Below are 13,782 nucleotides of genomic sequence, written 5' to 3'. Positions count from 1 at the left end.
AGCATGATTGTATTGTTCTAGGTAGAAGGTGGATGTGTACCTGTATGGGGCTTGGGTAGGAGGTTTTCTTGTAGACACACTGCACCAGCTGGTGGCTGACGCTACGCTGGTCTCCATCGCTGGCTGCTGGGGACGGATAACGAAAATATACCTGGAGATAGGAAGGAGCAAGGGAGGGTAGAATGATTAAATGTTTCGCTCTTGCAAAGCATTTGTGTTGTTTTCTACTTGGTTCCTCGTCCTTATCATCTAGATGAGCGGTTATTATGAGCAACCAAAATGATAATTTAATAGAAACAGTGATCACCTGTGAGTACAGGTAGTACCGCCCATCCTGAGGCACTCGCAGCTTCCCGTTGGACAGGGTCATGTTGTGCAGGTGAGCCCCAAAGCTCTGATTGGCCCATGAGCGGACCACATGGCGACAGGACTGGTGGAGACCCGGTGTGGGAATTGGGTAGGGAGGTAACCCTGTTAGTGAGGAAGAGAAAACAGTGATGAGATACAATCAGAGAAACAAAGGATAAAACTTCACAGTGAAAAAAAACAGGCTGGAATTCAAATATTTTGATGAACTATTACAAAAAATCATAGCTTGGTTTATAAAGTGTGGTTTCTATATAAAGGAAATACAAGCCAAGACTCTATAGGCTGAGCAAAAGGAAAGGTGCAAGCCAAAAACTCGACAGCAGCAGTGACTGACAAAGTAAAGTATTTTACAGAACCAGTGATGAAATATGCGACCCAAGAGCATCTCTTCTCTCAGGTTAGTTTAAGTCTGTTTTCTGCTATATGAAAATAATGGATGAGGAGAGGGGGAGGAATACCATGATGAAATGATGAGTGTTTTTGATCCACTGAGCCCATTATTTTCTTAAATGGGACGCCTTGCAGTGTGATATCAGTGCGTTACTATGCTACTTTACAGTTTGATAGCCAAAAAGAGAAGCTGTCTTCTGTAGTCTCATTTAGCCACTCGTTAGCAACTGCCTTTTTTAAGATGTGTAAAAGCTTAAAAATCACAAGTGGGATATTTTCTGATGTATTTTATATTGTAGAATAAAACATGTTAAAACCACAGACCTTATTTCAGACTTTTAACCAAAAAACCCACTGACTTTGACCACTCTATACAGCACAGAGCAAAAGTTGTGGTTACCAGTGGTTTAACATAAGTTTCGCCCTCAGTCATAGGAGTTAAACTGTCGCTATCTATATTTGAACGTCCTGTTTAATATGAATTTAAGAGACTCTGGCTCTTTCCTTCCATATCTGACGCATGTCCTTTCCCATGCATGCATCACTTCCTGTCTCCATACTTAATGCGTTCATCATTCACATGCATGTTTGCATATTGTGCAGGAATAGCAGATTGCATATTAAATGTAAGTACAACTATAGAACAGTTAATGTTGCACAATAAAAAACTGTTCGCTGTGGGAACTCTTCAATCGCAGCTGTCGTACAGTAATTGCTTGAATTATAGCTATTTCTCTGTCATCTGTGGAATTTAATGGTTCGAGTGTGTGTGTGTGTGTGTGTAGTTCGTCTGTCACGCGATTGTTTCCCTCACAGTAGAATGATAATGGTTTATTAGAAACTATTGTCAGCTGTGACTGAGTTCCTCTCACCGTCCAACTTCCTTATGAGAAATCCAGGCAGAATGTGTGAACCTCACCCTCTCTTCCTTCTTCCCTCGAACGCGCACACACACACACACACACACACACACACACACACCACGTTCCTTGCTCTTTGTCAAGTCGGTGGAAATAACATCAGGCAGCCTTTGCCAGATTGTCAACACCCTCTAGTTTGCACGCCAGTTTCAGATGAAATGATATTGCCAATGTAACAAACACACACAAGAAAAACACATTCCAACTTTAAATTGCATGTTGTACAACACAACACATACACACGCTCAATTAATCTATGACGCTGTCCTGATAACGTTTTGCTGCTGTATAAACCTCACTGATTCAGCCTATATCCAAGCCTCAGACAGAGATGAAGCTGTGTATATATGAAGAACATTCGGGAAGGCGCAGGAAAGCAGAATCCCTAAATGTACAGTGTTATATTTTAGATTTAAGTGGAAATGCAAGGGATAAGTATCTTTAATACAGCAGGTTCAAGTCCTAATGTTCTTTATGCTCCTGAGCCTGCCCTTACATTATCAATTAAGGTATTTATCCACTTACTTTAAGGCATATTTAAACAGCTTGGCCTCTAAGTTTGGGTGGTTGAGGTACTCTTAAGAGATCCTGAATTTATATTAAATGGTACGTACATAGATAAAAGGATAGTTGAGGCAATTTAAGGAATATTTTAAGGATTTTTAGTTAATGAGCAACAGCTACTCCTGTTCCCCAGACTAAAATGTATGGTTTTTATTTCACAATAATCTGTTTCAAACAAACACCTCACCTTGAGAGCTGGTGTCTCTGAGAGTCAAGTGGGCAGATGGCCTCTGGGCCACCGAGGTCATGAACTTTGACCCCGAGTTGTTGAAAGGGCGAGGCATGGTTCTCGCTTCTGGAGGGAGAGAGGAAATGCAAGAACGTCAGAGAGGATAGTTCAGGTGGATTAGATTTTAGTGTGCGTTTGTGTGTGTGAGAGAGAGCGAGATGCTCACCTATGAAGGTTTGTTTGGAGATGATGTTCTCTGTCACCTGGAAGAAAATGTGAAAACATACAGGTCAACAAAACATTCAGGGAAAAGAAATGAACAAAGAAACAAAGTTAAAAAACATCATTATCAACATCCTGCAACACAGGAACGTGAGCAGTGAAATTAATGTTGTAGCTCATAGACAGAAGCTGATAAATGTCTGAGTAGTTTCACTGAGAGGTGAAACTACACCCTGATCACAGTCCCTCCCCAGGTGATACACATTCACACCTGGACGCTGCCCAGTACAACCAGCAGCTTCACTGGAGTAGCTGAGGTTAAGGGCCTTGCTCAAGGGCACCATAGTGGTGTTGATGAGGGAGAGACAAGCGCTGCCTTTTCACTTTTCCTCCCCCCATTGACCTGGTAACCTTCACAATCACAGTCTTGTTTCTCTAACCTTTAGGCCACTGCTGCCCCTTTTGAGTATTTATTTTCTTACACCTTTAAATGTAAAGGTATAAAGTTAAGAGCTTTTGCCGTAAAACTTTTTTTCACTTTACTGCAGCTGTCAGTACTTCTTCCCTTTCTGTTATGCATTGCACTGTGGGACAACAGTGTCTGTCAACACCACTCTCAGGACATACGTAGGCGTTTTTTGGCCTCGTTTCAGTGTGAAAATGTTACATAATTTTCCAAACATCAGAATAAAGTTAAGTGTTTGAAATCGGGAGACAGGCTACGTCTTCGCTCTCTCCTGTCCTCTCCTGCCTCCCTCCATCATCACAATAATAAACTATAAAGTTCTGCTCTTTTCTTCTCCTCCTGATGGCACACATCTCATCTTCATCCTGTCTGTTTTATTTCTCCTGCTTGTCTGTGTCATCCCTCGCTCCCAGCGAGCGGCCTCTGTTTCATCTTGGCCAGATGTAGATACAGCCAGGCCATGGAGAAAACGATCTTTATAGACATATATGTAGACACAGATGCATTTTCTCACTCTCACACACTCAGTAACTCTCCTCACACATTCACACACTAATGCTTTCTGTGCAACTGTTGCACTTTGTAAATCAAACTTCAGACTTCGCCTTTTTTCCATACATATCTCCGTATATATCTTTGCTTCCCTGGCTGTTTAGTTCTGATCCTTTCATTTCAACTCCACACCACTTTAACCTTTGTCTCTTTATCACTCACTGTTCATAAATCTCTATACTAAGTCCTCTCCCCTCTGTCTCTCTCTACATGTAAACCTCTTACTTTTTCCTCTGTTCCTCCTTCATTGTGCCCCTTCTTCTCTTTTTCTACATTTCTATGTCTGCTCCCTTTGTAACCAAAATTTCTCAGGTTTAATCACCTGTTGCGAGTGATGTGGCCAGTCTAAAGTGCCCCGATGCAAGTCCCCGAGCCCCTGCTGGTATAAATCTCCCTGATTAATTTGCTGAAATGCCACTAAATCCTGAATATGATTAATTTCACTGCAGTTTTTAATGGTCATCCAGCTTAAATCTTGGTGCTATTCTTGGCACCGGGCCCATTTCTGCGGCACCGAACGCTCAGTTCAACCTGCAAATTGGACGTGATCGCTCTGGGGTTCGGTGTGTGTGCAGAAGTGTGTGTCTGTGTGAATGCAAGCAGGGGCCCTACACTTGTGTATATCCTATATACTCTAAGGGGGAATGCAAAACAAGCAAAGTACAGAGCGAGGACTCGCTAGCTCGTCTCGGCAGGCGTAGCGTGCCTTTCTCTGCGTCTCGTTCCTCAAGTCCCGAAAGCAGAAAATTACCCCCACACACACTTAGAGAAAGAGAGAAAATTGCCAACAGACTTTCTACCCTGCTGCAGCTGAACAAGAAAAGTAAGAAGAAACCAAAAAAAAAGAAAGAAAGGCGGGGGGGATTTTTCAGGCGCATGGATCCACACTGAGCTTTCAGGTCTCTTGTAGAAGTGACTCAACAACAGCATGTTTTCAATGTAGGAGTTCAGCATGTCTGCTCTCTTTGACGGCTAAAAGCTCACATGGGAAACTATTGGATGGCTTAAGAGGGAAATCAGCTGTAGAGGCTACATGCATAATTTATGTTCCACGCAGCGGTGGAAGCTCTCCATGGCATCCTGAGAGAGTTCTGGTCAGCTGCGTGTTCAAAGGTACACACCACTGTCACGTAGAGTTACAGTCCATTTACAGTGTTTTCTTACTTACTGTTTGCATATTGCTTGTATTGAGAACGTAATAGATGTAGTTAGATACTAATTTGGAACAAAAGGTGGCAAACCTGCTTGAAATTAGACAATAAATTAAAAAGCCATGTATGTAATAGTTAAGGAAGCCAGGAGATGCTGTGAATTAGACTTAGATGAGATGAAATTGGATTAAACTAAACTGTAACTGCTAAATTAAGTCATTGTGTAAGCCATGATGAAAGTACACGTGGAAAAAAAATGAGAAACAACAACAACTCAGCTCAGCAGATGTGTCAACAGGTGTGATCATATCACAACAATTACAACTATGTGGACAGTCTACCTTTGGCTCTGCATTTGGTTTCTGTGATAAGGTACTTCTTCACTCCCTGCCTTGTTTGGATGATTGCATCTTGAAGTCATTATTTTGCCCTTATAATGATAAGGTTAATTACAGCGAGCATCAATAGGTAATAACAGGTAATAAGGGCTTTACCTAAAAGTAGTTTTAATGACAACAGTATGTATTGGATAAAACCAAACTTATAAACCTTATTAATCTTAATTAATCAATAATGTTCTAACTCCATTTATCAGAATTTAGCAGTTATTTCTACTATGTAGCTCCATAAAATGTTGACCTGAAAGACCTCAGTTGGATTATTTTGGATTACACTTTAAGAAAAAGAAAAACTATTGTAAAGTTTATACTAAATGTCAAACTTGTCTCATGTTGGGAAGTTTCAGCACGCATAGCTCTTGATGCAGGTCTTTTGTAATGTTTCAGACAGACATGTGGCTGTTTTGTTGTCTTTATTGTAATAAAGGATATTACGGCTTAAATTATTTATAAATATTCTGTTTTAGGTTTCTCTCATATGTCTGTTAACTGTTTCTCTAGAAAGCACAAGCGACAGTAGATTTTGTGTTATCAAACAGTCTTTCTTAAGCGTGTTAGTATGTGAAAATATAAAATGTGCAGCCGAGGCTAATGGTAACATCAATCCAAAATATCGCACACATAAAATCTGGAACTGATGTTAGTGCTAGATGGAAAGTGAAAGAATCAGAAATGTTATTACAATTCATGAGGAGGCGGACATGAATGTCTACACAAAAATTTCATGGCAATCATCAATGTTTAGATGTTTCTGTTTGAGTCAAAGTGGTGCAATGGCTCTGTGGCCTGAAAATCAAGATAGAATAAAGTGGGAAATCTGATGGTTGGTAGAGCAGTCGAAGGATGACGCAGTGGGCAGCATAACAATATCAGACCAGCCACGTGGAAGTCTGAGTGGTTACATGTCAACTACCACCACAGCTAGTGTCTGAAATCTGAAACCTGAAAAGAGTTTGTCAGATTTACGCAATACTTGCTTACTAGCTCCCCTGATAGCTCTTTCATGTGCAGGTGTTTTTATGGGGTGACCTATAGTATAGGTTGTATAGGTTTATGACTCTGTTGTTGGACGTCAAAATGATGTCTTCTCAGGTTAGATGTTTGGATGTATGAATGAGTTTGTCGAAAAGACTTAGACTCTTCCCCGGGGTCGGCCTTCGCTAAACGCAGAACCCGTGATGTGTAGGGCCTCATTTTATGCGCATGTGCGGCACAGTTATTTGCGCCATTGTGTCACCAGCGAGGCCCCCCACATCATCGCTTGCAATACCCACATGTCAAATCATTTGAGTAAGTTTTAGAGAAGACGAGACAAGGGCAATGACTGACAATCAACATCTAACCAATCACTGATCAGAGCAGGTCATTGCAAAATTTCGCTTCCCCAGTTTGACCGGGGGCAGCTCTTCTCAATTGCCAACTCTTCCCAAGACGATCAACCCACAACCCAATCCATTAACTTATGCCCCTTCTTCAAACTTAATACACTGAGATCACTGTTCAATATAAAGACAGTTTTTTAAAATCATAAGATGTTGATTGTTGTTGGGTCAATACATAGTACTCTACCTAGTATCCAAGGGGTAGAAAACCCTTTAAGACCTGGTGTTGTTTTGACTCATAACTCAATGATGAAACTAAAATTTGGTTAAGGCAACTCACTGGTACTGCTTTACTGATCCAACACTATCGCAATTAACCAGTGATTATTACTCTGTAACCATGACGAAGAAAATATTTGTTGCTCGTCCAACAATCTGTATCGTTTTTGGTCCTCCATATTTTCCGGTATTATGCATAAAAATAGAAAAAAACAAATCGCAAAATACACAAGCATAACCAATGATACTAAAACTGCCAACAAAAATAAGAATAACTCAAGTAGTAAGTCTAACAGCTGCAATTACTCAACACACCCAGTTTCTGCTTTGATCTAAGGTCATGTTTGATTCCTCTTCCAAAATCTTTCTGCCAAGTTCCCACTGAGTGGATTCTTGTAAGAATTGAATGTCATGTGTTTCATACTGGGCTCTTTTTTTTCTAAAGATATGTCTTTATTACTTATTTCTTGGCTAAAGTGAGTAGTTTTCAGTAGTTGGCTACAACAAAGGATATATCTTCATTCCAGTCTGCCATGGCCTCTAGGTCAGTCCAGATGGCCATAATAGGATCCCTGGGCAGTTGGGACATATGTATGTTCTGTCAAGTGAGTCAGATATCTCACTCCAAAAGTTACGTAAGAACGAGTACTGTCTTGAGTCACAGTACAATTAATAAACTCCTCTAACCATAAGATAGTGGCAAAACTGATTTTTTCCTCTAGGAAAGGATCATTTCACTTCTAAATCAAGTTTTGCGTTAACCTTGTGTTTAAGGATTCCTCCTCTTTAAGAGAGAAAGGTGGCAAAGGTCACAAGCCGGACTGCATGGCATGCATGCCTTGGGGCAACAAGATGACCAATGATAACACTACTACTGCAACTCTTTGTGCTAACAGCAAGCATAGTCAGTGAACAAATGATAAAGCCAGAATGCCTTTTTCATATGGAAGCATTATAGATTTGGAGTGACGTACCTTCCGTCCCTAGTTTGATGTCTACAACAAAGACTTCTGTTATCTATTGTTGATTTCAACATTGTTATTGTAGTCTTTTAAATGGACAAGGAAAGTTTTAGGTGCAAATGCTGTTGAGTCCAGGTGTATCACAGTGACGCCAAGTATGTTTCTGCAGAAAAACTCTCACAAAAAAGCTTTTTGTTGCATAAATGAAACCCTGATGTAATATCAGTCTAAACCTTAATAGTCTTACCATAACCATAAAGCAAGGGCCAGAACTTTGTCACTCTGTCATTAACTTTTTAAAGCATTAAATATTGCTTCATCTGACCTTGCCAGAGGGTTAATCACATCCTCCTGCTCCATGAGGAGAAAAGGCTTCTGGGACTGATTTCTGCCACCAGGAAGTAAGTCATGTTTATGTGTTTGTGGTCTTTGCCCATAATGATGAGGGTTTTAGTGGTGGTCACGTGGTGGTTTACTGTGAAAGACTACACTTCTGTCCTCATTTAGGGCACAGCTTTTGTTTCCAGTAAATCAGCCTGTAGCCTCTGATGTGACAAGCCTCAGAGTTCACATTCACATCAAGCGTGACCAAATGTGTGTGGATGTGGGCTTGACTGACACCGGGGTACGTTCAGTGTTGTGTGCATGTTTGCTTCTGTAGGCTTTGGGGCAGTCCAGAAACCTTTACCAGCTGCAATAACAACAACAGATAAAGCCTGAACTCTCCTCTTTCACCCCGTTTAAAACAACAGACAGAGACAAAAATAGTCTGATTTCTTCATGTCATACTATGTCTGGCCAAGAAGGCATGAATAAAAGGAAACAGGGAGGTTACTGTACAAGGGGAGAGAGAGAGAGTAAGATTAACAGGTGGGAGGAAAACCTTTTTTTCACAGGTCCACTTCAAGCACATGCCTCCTGTTTCAGTTGTGACCACACTCCCGAAATACTGACATCACAGGTGTGTTACCTTTAAGGTGCACTCCAGTAATGTAGTTTTACACTTTCGTTAAGCTGGGAGTCTTGAAACAGACTAATTTATGAAAGAATTATCAGAAACATTGGAGCAGTAGAGGTTGGGATAACCTAACCTTTAGAACCTACTTTGGGCCAAGCGCTCCAAAACGCTAGATCCTACACCTCCAACAATGCAACTCGATAGTGTATTTCCCTTTGTGCTTGGTGCTGCTAATGCTCACCTGTTTAAAAACAAATATTCCCAGGCTGATGTTGAGCAGGTGTAATGAGTTCAGGGGAGTCTAGCACAGTAAAACCACGGCAATCTGTGGAGTACATGTGCACCAAAGATGAAGTGTGGCTAATGTGTGGCTAATTTTGCCTCTTAAAGTTGGGTCGATGATTAATAAGTAACTCAGACTTTGTTTAAAGCCAGATAAGAGTTGTAGTGGCAGTGTCAATCAAACAGTTGTCAAAACATTTCACTCCTAACCACAGATGTGAACCTCATGGTCACCAAAGTCTCTAGGATTCATACTCTGGGGACAATGAATGTCTGTGCAAGTTGTAATCCACTCTATAGTTGGTGAGATATTTCTGTCTGAACCAAAGTGGTGGGCTGAGCAGCTGACTGACAAGGTAAAGGTGAGCCCACAGAGTAAATGAGACTGCAGTGCCAAAAGTCAGAAGTTGGTGGTGGGGAAAAAAGAGAAACCCAGGGGGTGAAAAGATGATGGGACAATTATGGGAAACAAGAGAAGCGGAATGAGGATTTAAAAAAAAAAGTTTGGAAAACACAAGAAGACAAGAGTCAGTGAACAAGTATGGAAACAAAGTACAGGAGGAGGACTGAAAGAGAGGATTGATAGAGGAAAAGAGGAGTGAAAGAGGGACAAGTATGCACATGAAGGAGCGTTTCTTCTGCAGATTAGCAGTAGCTGCAACCCAATACTTTAATATGCTGCTCGACCCCGACAGGCCTGGACTGGCACTGTGTGTGTGTGTGTGTGTGTGTGTGTGTCAGCAGCGTGTAGTCCTTTGAGCTTTGGCGACAAACTCTTATCAACCCTAATCAGGTCTAAGAGGCTGCTCATTCCTCAGTGTGTGTGTGTTTGTTGTCCACTTTTGGTGTGCATGTAGATGTGATTTTGGAGAAGTGTAGTGCAATATAAACACAGCAATCGGTGGAGTGTGTGTGCACCAAAGATAGAGACGAAATACCTGTGTGTTTGTGCGGCTAATGGATGGTTTTGCCTCTTAAAGCTGGGTCGATGATTAATAAGTAACTCAGACTTTGTTTAAAGTCAGATTAGTGTCTAGATTTGGAGAAAAAGGAATGTAAACAAGTACTAGCTTTGCTGTTGAGGCCTAGTCAAAGAGAGCAGAAAGATATCCATCATTCTAGGAAACTGCCACCAACTCCAGCGTGATGAGATCTCAAATTAAAATTTTACAGTTGGCCGTTTTGAAGGGTTCTTTGCATATTTGGTTTGGTTTAAACCAAACACCTCTGCGTCAACAATCTGTCCACTCGGTGACGTGTCAAACAATGACTTGTTTTTCTTTTTCGCAATCTCTTTCCTTTCTAAAATCTCCCCCGAGCCAGACCAATAATTGATGCCTGACAGGGTGAGCCCCGTGGAAAATCTGACTTCAGGTAATTCTCCATGCACATGTCTGCAATGATAAAGTTTGTTGTGTCGGATTCAGGAAGCACTGTCTCCTTTGGCCTTAAAGCAATATTCCGGTATTAATCTAGAGTCCAGCAAGGCTCCAGAGCATGTACAACATAGGGCTATCACCAGGAACTGATTTGCACCAAACTTGGTCGAGGGGTGAGGCATGGGCCAGGGACAAACCCATTACATTTTGGTGTGGATCCAGGAATTCTTTTTATCACTTTCCTTCCTTTGTGAGACAGGACATTATTCAACATTTTGGCCTCAGAGGTATGTGCTCTACTGAGCACCATTCTAGTCAGATTAATCAATTAATTGTTACGCCAAAATGGGCACAACAATATTTCAGTAAACAAAACATTTCAGAAAGTTTGGGTTTTTTGTGAATTGTTGTTTTGTTTCCTGAATTGTTGTTGAGTTTTCCAGTTGTTGTTGTGTTTTGACCTCCAGGGCCACCCTAACTGCATGCTTTATTTGCTTCTAACTTGATTTAATACATTTGACACACAAACTTTTGACGACTGAAAACCCTAAAACCTTCGATACTTCTTAATAAAGTTTAAGTTAAAAAAAATCAATAATTAATTATTGTTAAAGGTTCATTATTGATGTTTTAAATAACTGTTTAGCAAACATTACCTTGCACAAGAGACACATAGTGGAAAATTTCTCAAAGTTCCAGTCACATCTCTTCATAATGAAAGTTTCCATTAAATAGACCTTGTACTAATAATCTTTTCTCCAGAAAAAGTCAACTTGTCATCACCATGAATTATCCGTTGGACTGATGGGGGGAAAAAAAAAATTCTCTCATAAGCTGAGGTACAATGCAATAGAATATTTGTTGCATCAGTGTGGCACAAGGTTACAAACCTGCTTTGGTTATAAGGTAAGATAATCCTTTATTAGTCCCACAATGGGGAAATTTACATTGTTGCAGCAGCATAAGTGATTGAAAAAGTTAGAAAGACATCAATACAAGTAAGGGCAAAAATGGTTATAAAAAATATACACAACAGTATAAACATGACAATGTAATAAAAATATTAACAGAAGAGCAATATATCACATGAGAGATTCAAATTGTCTCTCTTGCTTCACTTCATATTTTAACTCTGCAAAGCATAGTTGGCTGAGTGCCTCAAATGTAAAACACAAGATGTACTTCATTACCCTGAAGCATATGGATCTTATATATTTAACTTGGAGCGATAGTGCCAGTTGCTGTGTGCGTTCAGCACAGTCATCTGACTGTGATTTACTCCTTGACCAAACAGAAGTTGCTCATTAGCAGTTTATCATTGAAAAGCAGGCGAGGAAAGGTTTTACGACAGGTAACGCACCAGTGGCTGACTCGATGCCAGTCTCTGATAACTGACCTGTTTGGTGTGGGAGTTTCCTGCCAGACAAATGTTGTGTACAGCTGAGGAAGCAGTTTACTTCGCACTCATGAGAAACAAGAGATTGATATCACCCTTTATTGGGTTTTGAGTTCAGTTTCAAGCTGTAGACGAGAGACTTTGGCCTATTAGCTTGATTGTCTTCCTCTCGCTCACTGCACAGTTTTACAACTGAAAACACAATGTTAATACAAAACAAACTGCACTTTATTGAGTCAGTCCTCACTTCACATGTGTATTTACCTTCCTATATGTGTTTGCTTGTGTTGCTTTTGTATTGTTCTCACTGGTTCCTCTGCAAAAAAAAAGCATTAACGACTGTAAACCTGTAGGCGAGCAAGCAATTTCTACAGAGTGTTGCATTCATTCTCTCTCTTTCTCGTCTCTGTATGTCTCTATCTCTTTGCCTCTCACCCTTAATCTCTTTCACAACATGGTTTTAAACAGTATGAAACTAGGCCAGGGGCGGGGTTGTTTTGCAGCTTCAGCAGTCGCTTGCATTTTTGTGTTATAACTTCTTTGTTTTCCATCATATCCCTAATATACTTATAATCAAAAATATAATTAAAAAATAAATGTTTTAGGTTGCACTGTTAATACCCCTTGCATCAAATTAATTTGACTATGAACATTAATCTGTGTAATCAAATTGATTATTTTTAATAATTATTATTTTATTTTGTTAGTGACAAGTGTCACTTGTGTTGTTGATTTTTCTTATTTAAGTGCATAAACATCTACTGGGCATTAAAATATAATTTAGGATTGATGCTTCTGATCTGTGTTTGCGAATGTCCATTTACTGAATCATTCATAAATTAATGTCCAAATCTAATCAGAATACTGAGACATATACAATACTGTCAAATTCCCAGATCCTGCGTTATGGGAACAATCGTGTTTGCTGCATGATGAAGCATAAAAACAAGACCATCCTCGGTGCTTGTCTCAGCAAAACTCATGTAAACACAGCGACCGGCCTCCATTATATCCTTGTATCTCTGCTCACAATCACTTTTATTGTTTCAACAAGGACTTTGACCTTGTCAGTTGGTGCTGACACACCACAAGACAGACAAACGTTACATGACTGATGTATGACACAAAACAAAACAAAACCACTCACAGGCCTACGGTGCAGAGATAACACTGGCTCATATTACTGCCTGTGAAAAAGTATGAGCTTTGTATTTGTATCACAGTTTACCTTGTAAAAATGTCAACATGTCAGGTTCAGTGGAGAACTGGCTTTGTGTGTAAATGAATTATAGATATATTATGCTAAAGTTAATTTTGTTCTCAATCTACATGTGTGGTACAGTATTTGTAGAGAACTTGCTTTTTTTAGTTTCAGTTGTAGTTTCTGCATTTTTTAAGTAGAAATGGTATATGTAATACATTATATTTAAATATTAATTAGATTTGCGTGCAGAGATGATTAAGCTTTGTTCTTGCATGTTACATTCATGATTCTTTATTGCAGCTTGAAGCTGGCAAATGTACAAGATGAAATTGTTCCAACACTGTTTCATGTGTACAATATCTTTCAAAATTTTGTCTTGTCCAAGAACTCCCAACCATCTGCTCTACCTGGCAGGTCAAAACAAATGCTAAGATTCAGTTTGGCCCAGACTCGCCTGTTCATGGTTCACAGTAAATCATCTCTAAAGACCACAGCTTTCTTTGAAAATTCTGTAACATAACCGAGGCCCTTGTGACATGTATTTTATATAAAAACTACTCTGGTGAGTGTTGCCAAACTTGCAAGGTGGTGAGCCTCAAACACGTATTGTTTAGACTGTCAAAACGAGCTCATTTATCAAATGCGCAGCCCGGTTTGGACTCTGTGCTTACAGTGTGATGACTTCATAAGAGTTACGTGTTTATTCTTTTATCTCGCAGTCGTGTTTATGCCAACTTTTCCAACTTATTTTTCATGCCGACAGCAGAAACAGACTGTAGTCCAGGAAGTCAGTGCACAT

The 13,782-nt window shown here is 40.1% G+C and overlaps 1 protein-coding gene across 1 annotated transcript in view; it reads right to left on the bottom strand.

Moving 5' to 3' along the window:
* The window catches only part of tnfsf10l (TNF superfamily member 10, like), a 59,144-nt gene that overhangs the window by 7,467 nt on the left and 37,895 nt on the right, over nt 1-13,782 (bottom strand). Inside the window, exons 3-6 of the mRNA XM_018703812.2 lie at nt 2,639-2,675; nt 2,431-2,538; nt 308-471; nt 41-151 (exon numbers count right to left, since the gene is read on the bottom strand). Coding sequence (XP_018559328.1) covers nt 41-151; nt 308-471; nt 2,431-2,538; nt 2,639-2,675 — 420 coding nt within the window. The remainder of the gene's footprint in view (nt 1-40; nt 152-307; nt 472-2,430; nt 2,539-2,638; nt 2,676-13,782) is intronic.

This window comes from Lates calcarifer, linkage group LG14 (assembly GCF_001640805.2).
Source record: "Lates calcarifer isolate ASB-BC8 linkage group LG14, TLL_Latcal_v3, whole genome shotgun sequence".
Lineage (NCBI taxonomy): Eukaryota > Metazoa > Chordata > Actinopteri > Centropomidae > Lates > Lates calcarifer.
Note: the sequence above shows the minus strand (reverse complement) of the source record. Positions and strands in the feature narration are given on the sequence as shown.